At 41.7% G+C, this 21082-nt stretch overlaps 3 protein-coding genes across 6 annotated transcripts; 2 read left to right on the forward strand and 1 right to left on the reverse strand.

Annotated features, from left to right (window-relative positions):
* Positions 1-1377: 1377 nt before the first annotated feature.
* cep85 (centrosomal protein 85) lies at positions 1378-9267 on the forward strand. Of its 3 annotated transcripts, none has more exons than XM_072461225.1 (14): positions 1378-1510; positions 2264-2328; positions 2426-2557; positions 4205-4989; positions 5488-5618; positions 5703-5820; positions 5915-6100; positions 6212-6364; positions 6446-6600; positions 6689-6806; positions 6978-7028; positions 7102-7209; positions 7291-7534; positions 7611-9267. In XM_072461225.1, exons 1-14 carry the CDS (start codon positions 1443-1445, stop codon positions 7781-7783), a joined length of 2487 nt encoding a protein of 828 aa, XP_072317326.1. In that variant the 5' UTR covers positions 1378-1442; the 3' UTR covers positions 7784-9267. The 3 variants fall into 3 exon arrangements, with proteins under 3 accessions (XP_072317326.1, XP_072317327.1, XP_072317328.1); XM_072461226.1 differs by having other exon boundaries at positions 7623-9267; XM_072461227.1 differs by lacking the exons at positions 1378-1510; positions 2264-2328; positions 2426-2557 and adding an exon at positions 3480-3712.
* Positions 9268-9650: 383 nt separating this feature from the next.
* ubxn11 (UBX domain protein 11) lies at positions 9651-13384 on the reverse strand. The gene is made up of 14 exons (XM_072461473.1): positions 13322-13384; positions 13194-13234; positions 12990-13109; positions 12839-12939; positions 12715-12760; positions 12552-12604; positions 12382-12478; positions 12082-12299; positions 11541-11618; positions 11347-11473; positions 10949-11040; positions 10770-10828; positions 9944-10075; positions 9651-9857 (listed from the first exon to the last, which is right to left on the reverse strand). The coding sequence occupies exons 1-14, from the start codon at positions 13375-13377 to the stop codon at positions 9722-9724; spliced, it is 1356 nt and encodes a 451-aa protein (XP_072317574.1). The 5' UTR covers positions 13378-13384; the 3' UTR covers positions 9651-9721.
* A 585-nt stretch (positions 13385-13969) lies between these two features.
* On the forward strand, positions 13970-20827 carry fez2a (fasciculation and elongation protein zeta 2a). 2 transcript variants are annotated; one of them, XM_072461025.1, is made up of 10 exons: positions 13970-14399; positions 14881-14989; positions 15131-15247; positions 16275-16398; positions 17740-18005; positions 18723-18803; positions 18905-18980; positions 19061-19126; positions 19771-19794; positions 20111-20827. In XM_072461025.1, exons 1-9 carry the CDS (start codon positions 14098-14100, stop codon positions 19779-19781), a joined length of 1152 nt encoding a protein of 383 aa, XP_072317126.1. In that variant the 5' UTR covers positions 13970-14097; the 3' UTR covers positions 19782-19794; positions 20111-20827. The 2 variants fall into 2 exon arrangements, with proteins under 2 accessions (XP_072317126.1, XP_072317125.1); XM_072461024.1 differs by lacking the exon at positions 19771-19794.
* The last annotated feature ends 255 nt before the right edge of the window (positions 20828-21082 follow it).

Raw genomic sequence — 21082 nt, forward strand, 5'->3', positions numbered from 1 at the left:
ATTGATGCAACGCAGGTAGATACAGAGGTAGATACAGAAGAAAAGAACAGATCACTTACAGGAAGTTTTAAAAACACTCTCAGTAGAAGATCTCCTATAAACAAAAACTCCCATAGACAAAACATCCCATTTCCCAACAAGGGATGGAGGGGAAAAAATAACAAAGACAAAAATAAATAAATAAATAAATAAATACATAAATACATAAATATCATTGCATGTGATCACAACAGCAATTGCACATGAATATGTGTCATGACAGCACATGGATTGCACATGAATTTCACAGCAACTGCACATGAATCACGACAGTAATTGCACATATGACGGAATTGCACATGGTTAGGTCAGTATTGCGAGTGTTCAGGACTAACAGTGTTTGTTATAAAGTCTGACAGCAGCAGGAAGGAAAGACCTGCGAAACCTTTCCTTCACACCGCGAGGGTGGATCAGTCTCTCACTGAAGCTGCTCTCCAGAGCGGACAGAGTGTCCTGCAGGGGGTGACACTCATGGTCCAGCATAGTTGTGAATCTGGCCAGGACCCTCCTGTCCCCCACCTCCTGCACCGAGTCCAGAGCACAGCCCAGGACGGAGCTGGACTTCTTGATGACTTTGTCCAGCTTCCTCCTCTCCCTCTCTGTGATGCTGCTGCTCCAGCAGGCCACACCGTACAGGAGCTGATGCCACCACAGAGTCGTAGAAGGTCTTCAGGAGTCGCCCTGTCACTCCAAAAGACCTGAGTCTCCTCAGGAGGTAGAGCCGACTCTAAATAAACGCTCACTCATTCATATTCAACACCCGGCATAATAAAAAATATCACTTACCCTCATAATGAGACCCGCGACCCCGCGACCCCAAAAAGGAACAAGCGGTAGAAAATGGATGGATGGACTTACCCTCATTGCAGATGCATGAATTCAGAGCAGGACCTGAACAGGGTCAGGAAAACTGTACTCGTGCACAGGACAGAAAGTGGTCTTTCATGGCAGGACATCTGTGAACTTATCTGTAAACCTGACGGATGATGGAGCTCAGCAGCGACTGGTGCAGACACGGCTGTAATAAAAGACAAACCTTTGAAAGAAAGAAAAACAAAATCAAGTAACACGGTATTGAATGTAGTTACCACCCTACAATGATTTATGAACCCTAACGTGGGGGCTCACTTTGGTTTAGTTTCATTTTCATTGAGATGAATAAAAATTAGTAAAGGAACATTTTGTGTCTTGTTTTAATGTAATTGTTGCTATTGTTCATTTTCAAAAAACAAAATACATATATATAAAAGGGGGGGAAATTAGAATGTAAAAAAAAAAAAAACACCAACCCAAGATGGCCGCCGCAATTGCCACGAGTGTTCTTCTAGAGTGCCACGCTCTCTACATGATGCCCGCGTCCCCTCCAGCCCACACAGTTGTCGAGGCGAGCGGAACAACGGCGGATGGTACGGATTGTGTTACCAGCCCGAAACAGAGATTTGCTGCATCCTCTGTCTCTGGACATCGAAAGGTGGGTCGTCGCTCAAACGAAACCGACCCGTCACTGCATTTACAGTCGCGCCGATGGAAAAGTGCAGAGGTCTGAAGCTCCACGGTAACTTTTAAGCCTCTAAACAAGCCCGTAACGTAGCATTAGCGGCTAGCTGTTAGCATGTCAGACGGGGAAACGGATTTGTCACGGATTATTTTACACGGCTAACGGGCCAGCGCATCGTTCAGCAAATATAGGCCAATAACGGTTTCAAGTGGGAAACTAAACTCTGAAACCCATAGACTTAAGGTATAAAAGACTGCGCGTTATGGTCGAGGTTGGGATAGTAACAGACAAAGCGCCTCAAATGGAAGTCGTGGCTTGTGTGTTTTATTAACTCTTTGTTTTTCGTTGCCAAGACGCTTCTATACGAAATTAAAGATAGTCACTTTTTGGATATTCTTCTCATCACTTTTGTTTTTTTTGTATACACTATTGCACCACTTCCCGTAGGCCATAAAGGATCTAAAATGTTCTTGCACACATTATGTAACTGTGCCGCATGGGCTCATGTTGTTATGTTCGTTACTACTTTAAGACGGTGTTTATTACATGTGAGGAGACGGGTTTGACAGAGAGAATTGAGTCATCCTTGAGCAGCTGTTGCTTTTCTGTTTTGTTTTATTTTCCCGAGTCTGATGTGTAAGTGTCTTGTCAGATGTCCTCCTTTTTAAAGTCTTATCTTTAACTACATCAATGACCAAAACTGTGCATGTTTTTGCTTCAAACTAGGCTGAGAGACTTTGCTTTATGTGGCATGACAACTTCTCAGCGATACGTCGACTCCAAACCAGCAGGTAATGTAAAACCAAGTGTGGGGGTTATCTCAGGCCCATTATCTCACATTGTCTTCTGTAATGTAATTGTTGCTCTTTATCTTTGCAAATATTCCAGCTCGGTTTGCTGACATGGAGTGGCAAACACCAGCTGTGTCGGAAAAGTTTCAAAGCCGCTTTGGCCGTCGTCCTGGGACATCTGACAGCGGGGACACTGGTATCGGCACTTCAGTTTCAGACAGTACAGAAGGTGAGGGTCTTGTGTCTTGCATCACTCTGTCCAAAGCTGTTTACTGCACACTGACCAGGGGGAAGTCTCACATCTGTGTTGTTTGTTAGTGTTTATAAAAGTGGGAGACATGTTCACGGCGGAGTCCAGGACCCCTGCAGACTTTTAGAGACAGATTAAAGTCCAGACGAATAAGCCCTGCGGCTCTGCATTGGTCTGCTGGCCAATTAGGAACATGTAATACAAAGGCTGTGGTAAACGTAAACAGATCTGAACACATGTTACAACTTCCTTTTTCATCAAGTACAGACCTTTTGGAAACTATAGTCTAATCACAGGTCTTCCTATTGATGAAATGAAAATGCTTTTAATGAATGATTCTGTGTTTAGTTTGATCTCTTTACTAAGCGTGGTTTTGTTGTTGAGTGGACTCCTGGTGTTGGCAGGGGCACTTAAACTGACAGCAGTTCTTGGCAACCTAACAATTACTCTGAATTTAGCCGTTGTAATAAGCTGCTTGAGATGATGAACACTTAGTTAACACCAGATAGAGGCTACAAACTTCTGATTTATGTATTACTTCTAAAGGGAGTGTGGTTTATTTGAGGTCTTGGATCCCTTTTTAAATCCACACCTTGTTGTTATCATATTATATCCTTTGCCTTGTCTGGAATGTCCTCTGCTCAACATTTGCAATGCGTTTGTACAGCGGTGAGTTATGGCTTGTTCTAGGCCATTTGACTCACACAAACCTCTGTTCTTTTGCTCATCCAAAAGAGTTCCTCTGCTTTTCTTGTGTGATTGTAAACTGTGAAAATACCTCATTTACTTGTTGACTTTGGCTGCCCTAGTGTGTGACTGAGGTGGGAGGGGCAAGGTGCCTAAATAAGTGTTGTGTACAGATCATGCTGTAATTTGAGAGGGGGGTCTATAAATACCCTAACCTTTCCTGTGTCTGTTAGTGTGCATGTGCTCCGAGCTCGGTGCGGACCTGTCGTTTGTTTGTGGAGCTGCTCTCAGGCTTAGGTCAGATTTGGGGCTGCCCAGAAATGCACACGATTGTCTGTGGTTTTGATTTGAAGTCTTCTGCAGGCGGTAGTCAAAATGCTTCTCTTAATTACATGTTTGTCGGCTCGGGGTGAATTCCAGGTTTTCAGACATCAGCAGGTTTCTCAGGTAATGCTCTTGTGTAAGTGTGGATTTAAGTACACGTTTTAAAGTTCTTATATAAATGTTGGTGTTTCTGAAGTAGATAATTTGTGCTGTTTTTGAGCCTTTTGTGTAGTCTTCAGTAACATTAACCACGTTTTAAAGGCTGCATTTTAATTTATGTCTGGATCAAGTTAAATTTAGCCATGTAAATTACCCAGTGGTAACAGCTTAATCACAAAAGTAGGCCAGTTACAAAAAATCTTTAGTATCATGACTCAGAAATAGATGTGCCCTGCAGTAAGGCTCCACACAACGCTAGGCAATGCAAGGCAAGGAAAGTGTATTTGTAGAGCACAATTCGTACACAAGGCAATTCAAAGTGCTTCACACAACAGGAAAAAAATGCATTCAAATCATAAAGACGTGACAGAAATCACAAAACCTTCATTTCTATTCGCTCAATTTCACAATTTGACATAAAATATAAATGTCCAAGTAGAATGTTGTCTTTTTCAGACTTCTGCAGCACCAGCAGCAGCCCCTCCTTTCAGCCGATTCGCAGTCAGATCCCCATTCCCACTGCACATGTCATGCCATCCACGGCCGGAGCCCCGGCCTCTAAGTCCCAGTCTGGACTGCAGGACGATGGACTCTCTTCTGATCCACGAAGGTTTTCGTCCGGCTCACGAACCCCCAGTGGTTCCACCTCAAAGTCTTCGTCTTTGTCAAAATCGGCATCTTCGCCAAACTTGGACCTGCCCCTCAGCGTCGGGGCTGAGTCTTTGGCGCCCAAGTTGGACTGTTTGAGCCGCTACCGCAGCCTGGTCAATGGTTTGGACCACTCACTGTTCCCCTCCGATCACACGCGCGTAGACGAGTGCCAGCGTTTTGAAACTCCTGCGGTGGAGCCCACTCTCAACCAGTCGGCACTGCTGGGGGGGCTCGCGGCGGATGTCAGGTTTCGATTACAGCCCTCTGGGATTCGAGACAGCGCAGACACTGTGTCTGACATCTACAGAGGAGCTATGGAGCACAGTTATAAGGTGCTGCCTGAAGCTCGGCCCGGGATTCCCAGCACTTCAGAGTCTAGTCGGGTTTGTCAGGCCAGCGCCTCTGGATCCTCCACTCTCTACAGCAGCCCACTGAGCCTTCAGACACAGGCTCTCCTGAGGGAGCACCCCGGCTCTAAGGGGTACGACTCACTGCGGCAGGAGCGCTGTACTGAACTGTCCAACTGGCAGCAGCAGCAGCAGCAGAAGCACCAACTCGACAGTCTGCGGCTACAAGTGGAACAAATGCAGGTAAGCATTTACTTGTACCTTTTATTTTTTTGAATTCGTCAGCAAAACAGAGAAATGCTCTGGTGCCTCCAGTGGAAAAACAAACCATTATGAGTTGTGGGGAGTGTGCCCACAGAGGGAAACAAGTGAGAGGTCAATGGTTAAATTTGAGGTTAAATTTACCACTCACTCAGAGCAGGACAGAGACTGACCAATAGAAGGACTGGGTGGGGAAATGTGAACTTGTTTGAGCATAAAGCAAATCACAATATGGCAAGTTGTATAATGCTTTTGACCAAAATAGCAGATTGTCTCGGGATCCAATCATACTTCATTCTGCCCAGCTAAAATGTTTATAATGTTTTTTATTTACAAATAATTAAGCCACAAAATATTGTAAAATGCTCTGTCGGTTGTTGAAAGCTGCGTTGAATACATGTCATTTGTTTGTTTTCGTTGTATGAAGGGATACTATTGTGCCTCTTTCTAACTCACCCACATCTGTCTGTCTTGGCTCAGTTAATGGGCGGTGGAGTCGGTCAGTATCCGTCTTTGTACTCTTCATCTGTGCACTCGGACTCGGGCAAGTGGGACGCTCTTGTGAAAGCCAGTGAGAGTTTACTAAAGGAGAAGGAGCTCGTCATAGAAAGGCAAGACATCCCATTTATGCTTATTCAAGGGATGATAACATTATTTATGGGCTGATCTGACAAAGGGATTCTTTTGTGATGCAGACAAAAGCAGCACATGTCTCAGTTGGAGCAGAGACTGAGGGAGAGCGAGTTACAGGTCCACGGGGCACTTCTAGGTCGAGGAACTTCCTATGGCGACATGTTAATGCTGAGGTTACAGGTTGGTGACATAAAGAAATCCCCATTTTCATCATTAAACACCTTTTGAATTATTATTATTAAGCATGCATTGCTTATAACTGTGTGATTTCTAGGAGGCCCAAAGGGAGAATGCTTTCCTCAGGGCTCAGTTCACAGAGCGTACAGACTGTGTTGCTCTGGAGAAGGCCGATGCAGAGCGCAGACTCGGTACTGTGGAGTCAGAGACACGTCGCCTCACTGAGAGTCTGAAGGAAACGATCGAGAGGCATGCAGAGGAAATGAAGAAACAGGAAGAGAGGGTTTGTGCACACCAAGCATCACTTACAAATACACATTTCACAAGTTCTCTTAGAAACTACAGCTTGGCAGAAAGAAGACCTTATATGTATTTTGTTGTTTACGTGCAACAGATCCGTAGTCGAGACAAACACATCAATAACTTGAAGAAAAAATGTCAAAAAGAAGCCGAGTTGAAAAGAGAAAACCAGCAGCGAATTGAAACTCTGGAGCGATATCTGGCCGACCTGCCCACACTCGAGGACTATCAGAACCAGAACAAGCAGGTGAAGACAGGCCCACTCACTTTAATCTGCTACAGCATTTCAACTGTTTTAAACTGGAATGTGTGGTTTGTCTGATTTCAGCTTCAAGAAGCTGAGCAACATGCAACAGAGCTGCAGGAGAGAGTTAAAGACATGGAGAGTCGTGTGGAAGCGACAAACTCACAATTACTAGAAAAAGATGTACATTTAGATGAGCAGAAACGAAGAGAGAGAGATCTGTTAACCACAATCACAGAGTAAGCATGCTCCTGCTAAAACCACATCTGTTGTCTGTTAACTCTTCTGCTTGTGCACAAAGTGATGCCATGTTTGTGTTCTGACTAGCATGCAGCAGCGTGTGCGGCAAGGCCTGGAGGACGGTGCGCGACTCCCCTCTCTCGATTTTGAAAAACTCAGAGGAGAGAATGGTGCTCTGAGAGAAGAGCAGCAAAGACTTAAAAAGGTTTGTTTGTGGATCATTACAGCTGACAACCCAATTATTTAAATGTTTTTTATATATATATATTTATTTTTTAAGCTGAGTGTGAACATAAAAGTGCTTGCAATATCATTCACATTCACTGTTCACATTCATGTTTCTCTAACAGTAACTTTTAAAATGCACTGTTTTAAGGTGATCGAGAAGCAACACCGCATGATGGAGCAACTTGGTTCCCAAATCCAGGTATTAATAGTCTGTCTTTAAAAAAAAAAAGTCTCTTCATGTTGTTTTGTTTGACACTGGAGTTTGTGTGCAGTCTTTGGAGGAGCAGATGTCTCAGGAGGAGAGCAGCTCCCAGGCTCTAAGAGAAGACGCTCTGGCCAAAGAGCAGAGTTTGTTGGAGCTCCGTACGGCCATGAAAGATGTAAGACCAAACAGTCATTGTTCTAATAGTGCTGATTTCACGTTGTCAGCATTCACATCCACATTTCCTCTTGTGTTGCAGCTGTCTGCTCAGAACCAGGAGCTGATGGAGCAGAATGTGACCCTCAAGGAGCAGTTGAACGAGCCGGAGCTCAGGGACATGTTGCAGGCCTCGAGCAGCCTGCAGTTGGCCAGCACTCGTCTCACCCAACGATTGCACACAGAGATCGCCTCCTGCCTCAGCGACCTCCGCTCACTATGCAGCATTTTGACCCAGCGAGCCCGAGGGCAGGACCCAAATCTCTCCCTCCTCCTCGGCCTCCAAAGTAAGTAGAGTTTAAACTTCCAATATATGTTCATTTAAACATCTCTTGCCTCTTAGAGAACGTTTCTTATTGATAGTTTTTCCCTCAGCCCCTGCAGCACCTGAGCAGGACGAGGACTGGACCAATCCAGAGGTTCTGCAGAAGAAACTGTCTGAAGTTCAACAGCTCCGGAGAGATGTAGAGGAACTTCGCAATGTGATCTTGGACCGCTATGCACAGGACATGGGGGACAACTGTATTACCCAATAACCTCCCCTAATGCTTTTACAACAGACTGGCAGCTACAGTGTCTCCTTCTCTGCAGTGTTTGAATGTCAAAAAGGACAATTTAATCCTTCAAACGAGGACAGCGAAAAGCCCAAATGATTTAGCTTGTTCTTGTCAGTGGAGCCGCCTGTAGCTGAGAGAGCCTCCCTTCCCCCAGTGACTTCATCTATTTCAGTCCAAGGGCTAACAGAAAATAACTTACCTCTTATACTTGATCCTTACATGTTTTTTGTGTGTTTTTTAATAATATTGACATTAACTGTCAGTTAACAGCAGTCTTATTTTGTTTTCATCTTAGTGAATAGCTTTTGTGTAGAAGTCCCACGAGTCTAATTTATTAAATGCTGATTCCCCATTTTAGGGAAATTATTAGTGGTTGACAATCAACTGACATGATTTAATCTCCTTGCAAGTTAACTCGTAAAGACAAAGTTACCAGATGCCATTATTTACAATGGCTGAAAGTGTAACATAGGACTTCAACGAGAGGTAAACGAACACCTGAACTTTCTAATACCAAAAGAGCACTGTTGCATAATGAGCTGTACACTAGATTTACTACCAAAGAATCTCTGGTCGAGCGAGTTTGTGAATGTGCGCGCGTTCTCTGCTGCAGGCCCCGTTTCAAAACAAATGCCAACATGTGCCTTTCCTGTACATCTGCAGCCGACCAACAGTAAAGGGCCGTCTGCAGCAGCGTCTTTCTCCAATCTCACTTTTCTGCGTTTATGAGCTGGTAGGACGGTTTATACGTTACATTCCCTGACGTTGAATGTAAGTTGTTTTTGCTGCAAAGTGGGCATCGAAATGGTGTTTTGCGTTTGCAGCCTGTGCAGTGCATCGCGTGACCTTACAGTTTGGCAGAGAGCTGACCCATAATGACGGACCTGCTATAGACAGAAGTGTTTTATTAGCGACTGAGTAACAGTATTAATCCTCAGTGTTATTTATTGTTTTTGTTTGCAATGACAATTCAGAGTGAGCGCTTCTGGTTTGTCCTAATGTGATGCTGTAATAATGTGCTGAAGCGTTTGTTTCGTGCAAAGGTCCCATGAAGTGACAGTTCTTCCTGTGTTTGGACCAGGGAGCAGTATTTGTGTGGCATGTTGAACGCAGGTGTGCACAGGGTTGGCTGGATCATCCCACAAGCACCACGTTTTATTTTCGTTTGCCCGTTTGTATAAAAAGCCATTGAACTAGACACTTTAAAGGAAACAAAGGGATTGTTCTCAGACACAAATGAAATATGCAACGTTTTGAATAATTGGTTTGAAATCGTACTGTGCCGGGACCGAAGCCATTTCTCATTTCATGGGACCTTTAAACTCGACTAGCACAAGATTTATCTTCAGGCTCCGCATGCCTTAACATCTCAATGTTTTGCAAAAGGGAAAAGATGTTTATATTTTCATACGTTATTCTTGTTTGAATTTTGACTATTTTAGCAATAAAGACTTTCAACAGTTTATTGTTAATGTTTTTATTTTAATGAAATTGAAAACTAAACCAAAAACATGACTGAAGGAACAAAAGGTAAATGTAGCTAAATTATCTCTACGTCTGGAATACATTGTTTGAAAATAGCTGTCAATGTGATTTTTTTACATTTTATATAGATCCATCGTTACTTGAGCCTTGATAGTCCATGTTCATTTGTTCATTCCTTGTTATTTTTGTGATCGCGTTTTGCTGCAGCCAGGAGTTTTATGTCCCAACAATTTCTCCAGCTAAAAGTAGTTCCCTGTGAGTAGTAATGTACAATTTGAAAAAATACTGTGATACTGTGATGATTTTGTGCTCTTCCATTGCGATAAACATGTTCCCATTCTTCATCTGTCGTAACAAAATGTGTTTTTAAAATATACCGCGTGGACTCTTAGCTTAGTAATATATATTTAATTGGAATGTTTTGCTAACTTGTCATGTGGCGTTGCAGGTGCGTAACAACAATGTAGCGTTGGCCGTGAGTCCACAAGCCCGAATGGTCATACTGTTGTCGTCATAGCGGCACCTCAGGGCGGCGCTGATGATGTCATAGCTGGGCATTTCACCGCCTCTGTGGTAAAAAAAACACGCAACAAAGTCAGTGTCCCGGGCTCAAAAGGGGGAAATAAATCACTGTCACACATAATGAAGCCGCACCTGTGTTTGTCCAGGTACTGCCGGACGTGACCGATCGTCTCGGAGAAGGTCATTTTCAGCAAGTACGTGCGGCAACCGTCTTCAGATCTTATCTTCAGCGTTGTCACGTCAGATGCGGATTTCGCCTTTAAACTATTGACAACAGAAGAATGTCAGTGACTGTTTGATGCAGCTGTGTCGTGTGACAGAGGAGAGACTTGGATCAGTCACGATAACACATTTTGAAGCACAACACGGTGTAAAATGTGTGAGATATTGCGAGAAACGGTGATGTTGAAACGATGTTATGGCACTGAAGCGGGAAGATGTCGGTAAACCATTTTTAAATATACAGTGTCATTAAAAGGCATGAGCTGCATCAAATAAATACCAGAATTAACCAATAACGAGGCATAGATATTACTTATTCAACTCTGTACAGCTCAAATTAAGTTCAATTAAGTTAGTTTATGGGTCATATTACACAAATGATAACAAAAATCTACACGATTGCAAAGAAAATGTGTACATGATAAATAAAATGATAAAATAAATGAACCCCAATTCACATTCACATTGATTAACCAAAAAATTAAGTAGTAGGCTACAAGTAACTGCCAAAGAGGATTTGGATTTAGTTTTGGTGGGAGACACCAAGTTTCCTTTTTACTCACTAAAACACAATCTCAATAGAAATCGATGAGTCAAATGATATTTTCGCAGTAACTAATCAGTATTGAATGATAAACAAAGGAAGAGGGAACACAAGAGGTGCTTTTGTACTTTGCTGTCAATAAAATATACTGTATATTGTCATTTTTTGCAGAATGACACTGAGATTGTTTACCTCTTCAGGGCTGGAGTTTCAACAAGGATCACAGAGTTGCTCTGAGCGTCAGACAAACCCTAGTGAAAGTATTAAGCAAGACTGCGGTGAACAAGTGAAGACAAGACGCGCGGGGCGTAGTTCATTAAATTTGCAGAACAGCAGCAGGAGCTTGTATGGCCAAAAATGCTCTCATGTACCTGCTTGCTCCTGGACACCTGCAGGGCTCGCTCCAAATCCTCCCCGATCATCTTCACATGCCCTGCCTTCACTGTTTGGCACAGTTTTGTACCTTCATAAGAGATCAGGAGAATTAATGCTCAAGCAATTACACGTTTTTACCATATTTAAAGGTACTCGATACAGAAACAACAGTGTGGGATATTCAGACATACAACAACAACAACAACTCTAAATGGATGAAATAATCTGGTCGCTTGTTTCCTCAATGGTTCAAATTCAACAAATTTAAGACAATATAATTCAGTTTATTCAGATTGGCTGTTAAATTTGGATCTCAAAAAGTTAAAGTATGAATTAAAAGAAGAACAAGTACCATTTATTTTAACATGTAACGTAACAAAGTAAAGTGACCCACCGCTGTCAGGTGCTGCATTGAAAAAAGTTGTGTTTTTTCCATTGTTTCCTTGAATAATATGCCCGTGACCAGGGAATGTTTTGTTCTGCTGCCTGGGTTTAAACTGCTCATCCCTCCTGTCGTGGACCTAAATGATATCAGTGCATTAGCGTTTGTTGTGTTAACTTCAGTTGAGTGGAAAGTCAGAGACACACCCGAAAAGGCACGCCATCTGGGAACTTTTCCTGTAACGCCGATGGAAAATAGCCGTCCATCAGATCCTGCATAAACTGCTGCAAAAGACAACAAACAAATGAGCAAAAACTGCAGGATTTTTTGTGTTCACAGTTTAGTTTTGGTTCTTGTTTCGAGCCCAGTTCGATTAGTCCTGTGATCCAATATACACTTGGATGTCCCCCATAGGGTTTGGTCCACCTTCATTCCCAATTTTGAGTATGTGCAAGTGAATTTGATCAAATTAATGGGCAATTTGGCCATATATTCAACAGAACGACTATTAAAACATTTGTAAAGATTGATATATTTGTTTGACTGGGATGTTTGTCTGTTTTACCATAAACTCAATCACAGAAGCACACGCTATCTACTTTTCCTCATCCAAGTCTTTTGAATGGACTATATAAAGTTACTTCAAATATCGTGAAAACATTGAAAGTGTGTGGGCTCTTCAAAAGTTTTGATTTGCCACATTTCCCAGCTGTTACTGTGTTGCAACAGTAAATAAGTGCTATTTACTTGAGTTTTGTGCTCCCGATACGTCCAAAATGGTCTGTCACACATTGCGATGCCGTTCTGGTAAAGCCACAGCTCAACTGGTTCCTTTATTGCCAGCTGGGCACCCTTAGCTGTAGTCTGGATGTAGGTCTCCCCCTCTCCTGCCAGAAAGTTGAGCTCTTGTATCTTCTCCAGGACGAGGTCAAAGTTCACGTGAAAGGGCCTGTATGCTGACGTCTCTGTAAAGAAAACTACTGTGAGTGTGTGTGTAAAATAGCATCCAACGCCACAAATCTTTATTCTGCCAGACTTGGAAACTACCTGGTGGTGTCCAAAGCCCTTTAAAGTTGAAGGTCTGTTCTTTTGCGTCTGTATTTTCAGATCCGACCCAGATCATGTTATAGTCCAATAAAAAGTTCTGTTGGATACGTCAGCCTCAATAGTAAACCATAAAAATCACAATTCTGGTTAAACGTTCAATGTGTTCTCACCTCCATTTCAAAAACCTGCTTTTGTAGCATCATGCATCGCCTCTCAGAAATCTCTACAATAGAAAACACAGTGTATAATGTGTGTGTACTTCTACTTGTCTCACTAAATTCTTGGTTTTCACAATGATCTGTTGATGAACTGCAAAACAAAACACAAGGCTACCTTTCTTTACCCTCAGGGCTTCTTCTAGAACTGCAATTCTTTCATTCTACACAGGAACAGAATGGTCGGAAGAACAAACTGAGTTAATTATTAGGAGCAATGCCACTGACAATCAGAATGTAACCTTGTGACGAATCTCTTCTGATTGGGCCCTGACTCTCTTCCTTAAACTGGACAGCTGCTGCATCACAGTGGGTGTGGGGTCGGGGCTGTTTGGTGGGCTGCCTGAGAAGAAAAATGTCAAATTCAACTTTTTACGGGAGATGGATTGGGACTGTCACTTATCTTGCCTTTCTTTTGTGTCTTTTTGGTGTTATGAGGGCTGTTGGGGGTCACCAGAGAATGCAGGTCATAAATAGAGGAACCATGATCAGCTTCTGCCTGAAACTCTGCACCTGTTGAGATGAAAAGAATGCATTTTCTGTTTCCTGTTTTACTTCTGCTCTGTGGTTGCATTTACAAGTCATACCAAACCTTACCTCTCACCAGGCTCCCCCTGGCATGGTTATCAGGTTTTCCCCTTGTTCAAAAAACAACATAATGCAGTATACTGTATGTTTTCCAAAAGTACCAAATATACTTCACATATTTGCTTTGTGTTACTCACCATTGCTGCAAAGGTGTGTGTTTGAGTTTCTTCAGCGTTGACAAAGGTGAACTCATTTTGAAGAACACACTTATTGGTGACTATTGTTTAGTTTTCTTTTTTGAGTGACTGTAATGCTTGTAACTCTTTGTTGAGTGACGGCGTAATAAAGCATCATTCAAAATTATTTTTGTTGATAATCTTAGTCTGAGTCTGGCTGTTCCTTCCTCAGTTTTGTCGTTTTTGTGGGATCCATCGTCGAATGAGCGATTTCCTCCTGTCTCTTGTAAGAATGGGCGAAACGTTGTCGCTGTGTGACATCATCGCTATGGCAACCGTACAGAACACGGCCGTGCATAACGCTGCCACTCCCAGGGGCTTCTTGCCATTGCTTCGCACCTACTTTAAGTTTGTTCGTTGTCAATGGCAACATGAGCTCATCGGTCTCTTTCTATTGCAATGCCTCATCTGTCCGCTGGGCGTCGCTGTGAAAACAACAATAGTTCCTAAAATGTTTATAATTTGGACCAATAAAGCATCATTTGTGACGTCTGCGGCTGCAATAATGAAACTCGTTGATCAAATGCATTGACCGACTTGGCCAAAAACCCGCTTCTCTCCGTGGAAACATTTGAATGCGCCTTTGTGCCGCGAGCAGCCGCCGGTGCGCGGCTGGAGCGCAGCGGCCATACTGTGGCCAGCGAGAGTGAGCGGCTTCACCGGAGGAGGATGCGGAGGCCGGCCTGTCCCGCAGCATCATGCCCTCTCTAACCCGGGGCTAAAGCCAGGGCCGGGTTATGGCGGCGCCCATCGCACATTTCGACGACGAGTGGCCGATCGGGGGGGAGCTGAGCCGGCTGCCGGGGCTTGTGGCGCCGCAGAGAGGCCACAGTGTTCCCGCTGATGCGGAGCTGCTCCCGGAGGATGAGCTCCGGGACAGCAGCCTCTCCCCGGAGGAATGTGGGGCTTTCAGGTCCATGGAGGATCTGGTGAAGGATTTTGACGCAAAGTTAACCGTGTGCTTCCAGAATTATAACGCGAAAACGGAGAGCATCGCCCCCATGAACGTGCTGAGCGAGGACGCGCTGGAGAGTGACGCGTGAGTGTGGCCTGGAGGTCCCGTCCATCACGACGTGTTTGTGTTTACGTTTACATTCTCACCGACTCTGTGGCTTAAGGTCTTCACCACAACTCTGTCCCAGTTATGTTCCACTAACTGTCCCAAATGTGTAAATGTTTGCACGTGTTGGGTATGTTCTCCAGCACAGTGATCTGACATGGTTTAAATGTGCTATTATTGGCATCTCAACATTGACAACGCAATTAATCTGAATTATTTTCAATGATCACTGTTTCTTAAATTACCATATATTGTTATCAGCACTTAAACTGCTCATCTGGTGTGCTGCTTTCTTCTTAAAAAAAACATCTGTGGGATTACTGTCACAAATCACAAGCATTAAAACTAATCCAACCACAATATATTTTTAGGAGATTCCCTGAAACACGTACTGCAGTGGTCCTATTTTTATTCATAATCCTTTGGTTAGATTTTGATTTGTGCGTTTCCTCTTTGACAGGATTTGGACTGCTTTAACTCAGAGCTACAGCCAGGTCCTGCCCGTGGATTGGAAACAGTCGGAGGCATGTTCCCTACAAACACCAGCATTTAACCAGGAGGACAAAACGGTACACAACCTCCTCATCTCATATATCTCTTTCCCTACTTTCCTTGAGACCTTTCTGCCATCAACATTGTCTCATACTTAAAATGACAAATGTGCCAAGGACTCACGTATTTAGATTAAATCCTGCTTTCTTTCTGGGCAGAGGCAGAACGATGTCCAAGCGCAGGTATCGGATGACGAGGAGCTCAGGGAGGATCTGGACATGCACTCTATGATCAATACCAGCCTCACAGACGAACCCCTGCAAACAGCCGACCAGGTAACACAATATCACAGGTTAACGTTACGATGATTGTGAGAAGAAACATTACAATTTTACAATTCATTTGGGTTATTATTGCCATGGCCAAACAGCAGTGAAATCCTCAAGTGTCTTTTATTTACACGGTCTAATAATAGATCGCCACTCTAGTACGTGACCAGCTTCATCTGAAATCAGGTTTTCTGACAGAGCAGGTTAGATTAGGTTTACTTTTTGCGATCTAAGATAAGATAAGATATGCCTTTATTTGTCCAAACATGGGGGAATTTCAGTGCTGCAACACAAGTAGGTACAAGAAGATGGAATTAAAATGACTATCTTTTTTAACGTTCATATCCACAGACTTCTTTTTTGAGACAATCAACTTACGAGATGTTTTTACCTTGTCGACATGTTTTGCCATCTTCAGAACTCTACTCAGTTCTGAAACATGTCAAGTCTGTGCATGCCTTATTTTTCTCTGATGATCATCGATAAACCAGATATTGTTGACATCTCTAACCGAGACGAGCAGGTGGCTGACCCTCCACTACCTTTAACACTTACTATAACATTAACAATACTATACTGTATTTGTAACATGCAGTGTCTTCCTAATGAAGTCAATAGGGACATAGTAACGTCTGTACTAAAGTTAGATATCTACTGTTGCTTTATGGGGATTTTTGGTTCCCTGAATTGAAGCCATCCTTCTGAAGTTTTTATAATAAATAAAGGATCGTTATCTAGCCTGTTGACAACAACTCGGTTTTTGCCCTGTTTGATATTGTCCTGTTCCTTAACACCCAAGTTTAGTTAATGAATAAAATAAATAATTCATTGCCATTGACTGGAATTCATGCATTTGCTTTGACATTGCTGCAGCATAAAACAGTAATATTTGAATAGTCTTTGTCAAAGGCTCTTGTTCTTCTTTTGTGTCTGTGTCCCGGTTGTGAAAGTGGAGCAGCGTGTCAGCAGGGCCAACCAGACTGATCCCCTCAGGCCACGTGGGATTTGACGAGTCTGTTTTTTGTGGTTGTAGGTCATCGAGGAGATCGAGGAGATGATGCAGGATTCCCCGGACATCGCACACAACCCGTCACAGTCCGACCTCTCCATGCTCTCTGTGGACGTCCAGCACATCGCCAGCCCCCACTACGAGGAGAGTGAGTGAAATAAACACTGTCAAGGACATTTCATTAATACTCTGCTTCTGCTAACCTAGCCGCGCGTTAATAATAGCAGAGGCAAAATAGCAGTAATAGTTCCCAATTGTATTTTGTATCATTTTAGAAGCACATTTTTAGTGTTTATCCAAAAGTAGACAGTGCATAGATCGATCAAGTCAGAGTAGATGCCTGTTAATATCATGTGGGACATACTGATTATAAGTATTTAATAATAACATTTATAAATTGTACTGTTTTACAACTCAACTTAATGAAATGAAAAGAAATTGGGTCAAATTTGAGGCCCTGGAGCAATATATAGCCTCGTTTAAACTCCACTGGCTGTACAGCAGGGGTAATTACATGCTTTTGTGTGAAGTCTGAGGAATAAAGTCTGGCGGTAATGCAACAATTGGATGCCAACCGCCATAAAACAACAACAACAACAACAACAACAACGACAACGACCCAAACGGGACAGAATGGAACAGAATGGGACAGAATGAGGACGCAGTGGAAGAGTGGTTTGCGTTCTCAACAAAAACATGTTGATGGATTTGACTGGTGCACCAGCAGTTAGTCAGAATTTAGTGTTGGGGATGATTTCAAAGAAATTAGGGCTACAACAATTAATAGACTAACTGTGACTTGTCAACTATATTAATATATAACTATATCATAACTATATAATATTACAATATTTTGATAAACATACTCCAAAACACATACGAAAATACCTTTTTATAACAATTTTATAACAGATGTGTGAAACTTTTTTTTCAAGAATTCACTTAATGCACAAAGATTACCCATCGAAGCCGTCAGTCAAAAATGTTCTACTTTTATCTGGTCAATAATGTATTCATAATAAATGTACCATATAAAGTTGACTGGTTGACTACTGTAATATATATTCTTTTCCATTTCTGATATCAATATGTAATAACAAAAGAGAAATCTCATCGTGACTTTACATTTCTCTTTGTCTAAATTCAATGCAATCAGCTGAATTATACCTGAACTTTTGGATTTAAATATGAAATGGTCTTCTTTTGCAGGATGTGATTTATAGGTCGTTTGTGGGCTATTAATTCAATTAATCAGATATGACTTCTTTTCAAAATTGTACAACCATCATTAGCATTAGTCGATGTAATCCCCCATTTATCCTGGAGTGTTTCAGAGTAGAAAAGACTCCACAAGTAATCATTTGAACACTTTTAAGAAATCACTTGAGTCGTCCAGATGACTCCCTTTGGAGCCTTTCCTTGACGACAATAATCATCTTGCAATCCTCTCTGGCAGTATTTCTACATTTTAACCTTGTTTCTTGTGCAGGAATAAGGAGCATGACCGTGGCGGAGCTGAACGAGCGCCTGGAGGGGACGGAGGGCACTGTCCGTGGGCTTTCCGAGGAGCTGGTGCAGCAGTTGGCGTTCAGGGACGAAATGGATTTTGAGAAAGAAGTGAAGAACAGCTTCATCTCGGCGCTCATCGACGTCCAGAACCGGCAGAAGGAGCACCGCGAAATGATGAAGAAGAAGAAGAAACTGAAAGGAGCGGCCGGGACTTCACAGAGCCACAATGACAAATCACTGGGAGCGGTCAGTACCAGACATCTTCAGCGAGTTTACCCGAGGAATGTAAAAATATTAACAACTTTCACTTCACTATTTAAAGGTGCACTGTGTCGTTTCCCACCTGATTGTCTCCATGGAGATGCCATTAAACAGATCTATCTTCAGTGACTAGCACACAGTTTGATGCCAGCTCTGACAGTTTCCTGAATGAATAACATAAATGAATAACAAAAAAAAGGTAATTGAATAAATGTAAGGTAGATATGTTAAATGAAATACTGCGCAACATTCCAGGTAAAACACTATCATCTCTATGGAGACAAGCTGGCGGTGGGTGGACCCTCTACAAAGGGAAAATGTGCACCTTTAACTTCACAAATGACTGTTTAGAACATTTACAGTGTTCAGTGGAAAACTCAAGAGTCAAAATATGGTTGCCGCGGGAAAAGAAAACCAGCGTTATCTACATAGACATTGATCCTTTGCTCATAGTGTGCAAAATTAATAAATTATGTGTCATAAAATCTTACTTGGCCTTAATCTTTTAGTAAAAAAACTAAACAATCCTGAGCGACTCCCTGCAATATCACAAATTGACTGTAACAACTGCACCATCGTGTTATTAGCTTTTACTCTTGTTGCATTTGTAATTTCTGCATAAAAATCCTCCATAAAGCTCCATAAATCTGTCTTCATGTTCAGTCGTGTGCTCTGACATTCCTGCCTCTCATTCCTCCTCAGCGTTTCAGCATGGAAGGACTTTCTTCTGTCATTCAAAACAGCTTTCGGCAAACATTTAGGGGCACGTGCAGTGACAAACAGGTTTCTCTCTCTCCTTTTCTCTTTTAGCTGTCAAGTTAGTTATGTCATAATGTAAACGCATGTGTCTTACCAAGCTCATTCCTCTTTTGTGTATCTTGTAGTACTTGATCACAGTAATACCTTATGCAAAAACAGGACACCCTCCATCGATTGAAGACTTGCAAATGCTCATCAAAAGTAAACATTTTATTGATATCTGAGTTTTAGAGATTTAAATAAACCAAGATGTCTAAAATGTTTGTTTGTGTTGTTTCCAGTTCTTCTTGCAATGAGAGATGACAGCGACAAGGTGCCCAGTCTATTAACAGAGTATATTCTCAAAGGTAAGGCACTGATATTCACTTAAATATAGTATTTTTTTTTATTTTTTAATCATTCACACATGTCATGTAATATAAACACTCACAACTGTTATCCTTAGATGATTGACACGAATGCTCATTAGTAGAAATACGCAAAAAACTCCACAAAAAATAGAAATTTCAATTACGTCTTGTTATGTACAGTGGGTAGAGTAGCCAAAATGTTTACTCAGAGCTTTAAAATAACTTAGATTAGTAACTTTACAAAGTAGTGTCTCAAATAATTACTCAAACAAGAAGAAAAAGTATTTGGAGAAACGTTTTGATTCAGTAGCAGTTTTCACATCACATTTATTCGTAATCTGATTGATGATTTGCGTTGTAATCGAACAGACACAAAATTAAAAAATGCACAAAAGCTGCTTAGAAATAAACTAAATCGTATCTGAAGGAGCAGAGCAAGAAACACAAATGTCATTTAACAACAACATGAAGCTTTTGTCACTTAACCTTTTAGTGAAATAAGAGTATGCCAAACATAGTAGTAACAGAAGTAAAAGTTCGGTGAAAAGTATAATTTCTATTATGTTTTATATATAAATTACACATAAATTCCTTATCTGACTTTATTTCTTCACATAACTTGCTGCTGCCTTTCACTTCAGCTCTGGTGTGAGCAAAGGACAGAGGTTTGTGCTGATGTTGTGATGTGGACGCGCTCCCCCTGTTGGCCACTGAGCTGTGTTGCAGTCTGACCCTGACGCTCTCCTCACTAAACCCCCTCTCCCCAAATCTCCTCTTCCTTTGTCCCACGATCACAGCACGTGGACGATCCCCGCTTAGTATCTGTAGAGGATCAAATTCATTGCTGTAGAGAGTTCCCAAGAATCTGTGTATGTTTGTTTTTGTATGTATTTTTAGTATGTCAAAATGTGCAGTTTAATTAGTCTTTAATATAGTGGATTTGTCTTTTGACACATTTGTTTTTCGGTTTGTTTTTTCCAGTTGTTTGCCCGACCTAGACCAGAGCCACACTGCCTGAAAAGGATGATTCGAGAAGAGGATCCATTGTTCATTCTTAAAGGGTTTATTTTATTTATTTCCGCATGTTTTTTTTAAGTATTTGGTTGTTTATTGTTATCATTATGACTTCCCCCTTTTTTGTCAGTATTTCAAAGTCAGTATTTGATGTCTAAGTTTACGGAGAAAATGTGTTATGAAACATGCACGATATGACAGAATTGCTTGTTACAGATATACACCTAAAATGAATTCAAGTAGTCGTACTTGTGAAGTACTTGATCGATGTCAAATGCACAATGTAAAACTGGTGCTGCTCAGACTATACAGTATATGTATGATGCTATTATAATTAAGTATTATTAAACAAGAATGTAACAATGATATAGATATAAATTACTTGGTGGAATGTAGCAATATGAAAAATATACTAAGATGATGATCGCTCATTTTGATTTTGCATCGCATTTTTGTTAAAACTCACTAAATTGATCACGGTATGAGAATGTAATGCGGACACAAATGTGAATTAACTATGCATCTGATTGACCTTTAAACTCGTCGGTCGCCATGGCAACACATACCTGCAGCTATTGATCAACTTCTACTGTCACTTTGGGGATGTAATGTTATGATTACAAACTGCCTTGGCCTCAACTTGTAAACTTTTTTACCTTGTGATAAACGATCTGTTTTCAATGAGTGTTGCTGGTCACTTTTTCCATTCTGTGTCAGTACCAGTATTATAGGCTAGTTTATGTACTGTGCTCCATTATTGTGACATACAGTATATATTGCTGAAGGTTTGTTTGTCAGACGACACATTCATTTCGTAATAACTAGTATTCTTTCCCCAAAAAATAACAAACAAAAATGGAACAAACAATATAATACACAATTACGTTTGTACTTCCATATTGTTAATAGAAAAACACACATGAGCCACTCTGGCACAGC

This window comes from Eucyclogobius newberryi, unplaced genomic scaffold (assembly GCF_026437365.1).
Source record: "Eucyclogobius newberryi isolate DKJ021-1_F unplaced genomic scaffold, fEucNew1.0.hap1 SCAF_3, whole genome shotgun sequence".
Classification (NCBI taxonomy): domain Eukaryota; kingdom Metazoa; phylum Chordata; class Actinopteri; order Gobiiformes; family Gobiidae; genus Eucyclogobius; species Eucyclogobius newberryi.

Bases quoted from the DNA above. Each gene is read 5' to 3' on its own strand.
- ubxn11 (XM_072461473.1), bottom strand. From the start codon at position 13,377: ATGAGTTCACCTTTGTCAACGCTGAAGAAACTCAAACACACACCTTTG. The intron at 13,235-13,321 runs GTGAGTAACACA...TTTTTGAACAAG, and splicing joins CACACACCTTTGCAGCAATG to GGGAAAACCTGATAACCATG. The intron at 13,110-13,193 runs GTAAGGTTTGGT...TCATCTCAACAG, and splicing joins CAGGGGGAGCCTGGTGAGAG to GTGCAGAGTTTCAGGCAGAA.
- cep85 (XM_072461225.1), top strand. From the start codon at position 1,443: ATGGTACGGATTGTGTTACCAGCCCGAAACAGAGATTTGCTGCATCCT. The intron at 2,329-2,425 runs GTAATGTAAAAC...CAAATATTCCAG, and splicing joins CGTCGACTCCAAACCAGCAG to CTCGGTTTGCTGACATGGAG. The intron at 7,029-7,101 runs GTATTAATAGTC...GTTTGTGTGCAG, and splicing joins AACTTGGTTCCCAAATCCAG to TCTTTGGAGGAGCAGATGTC.
- fez2a (XM_072461024.1), top strand. From the start codon at position 14,098: ATGGCGGCGCCCATCGCACATTTCGACGACGAGTGGCCGATCGGGGGG. The intron at 16,399-17,739 runs GTGAGTGAAATA...TTTCTTGTGCAG, and splicing joins CAGCCCCCACTACGAGGAGA to GAATAAGGAGCATGACCGTG. The intron at 18,981-19,060 runs GTAAACATTTTA...TGTTGTTTCCAG, and splicing joins CTTGCAAATGCTCATCAAAA to TTCTTCTTGCAATGAGAGAT.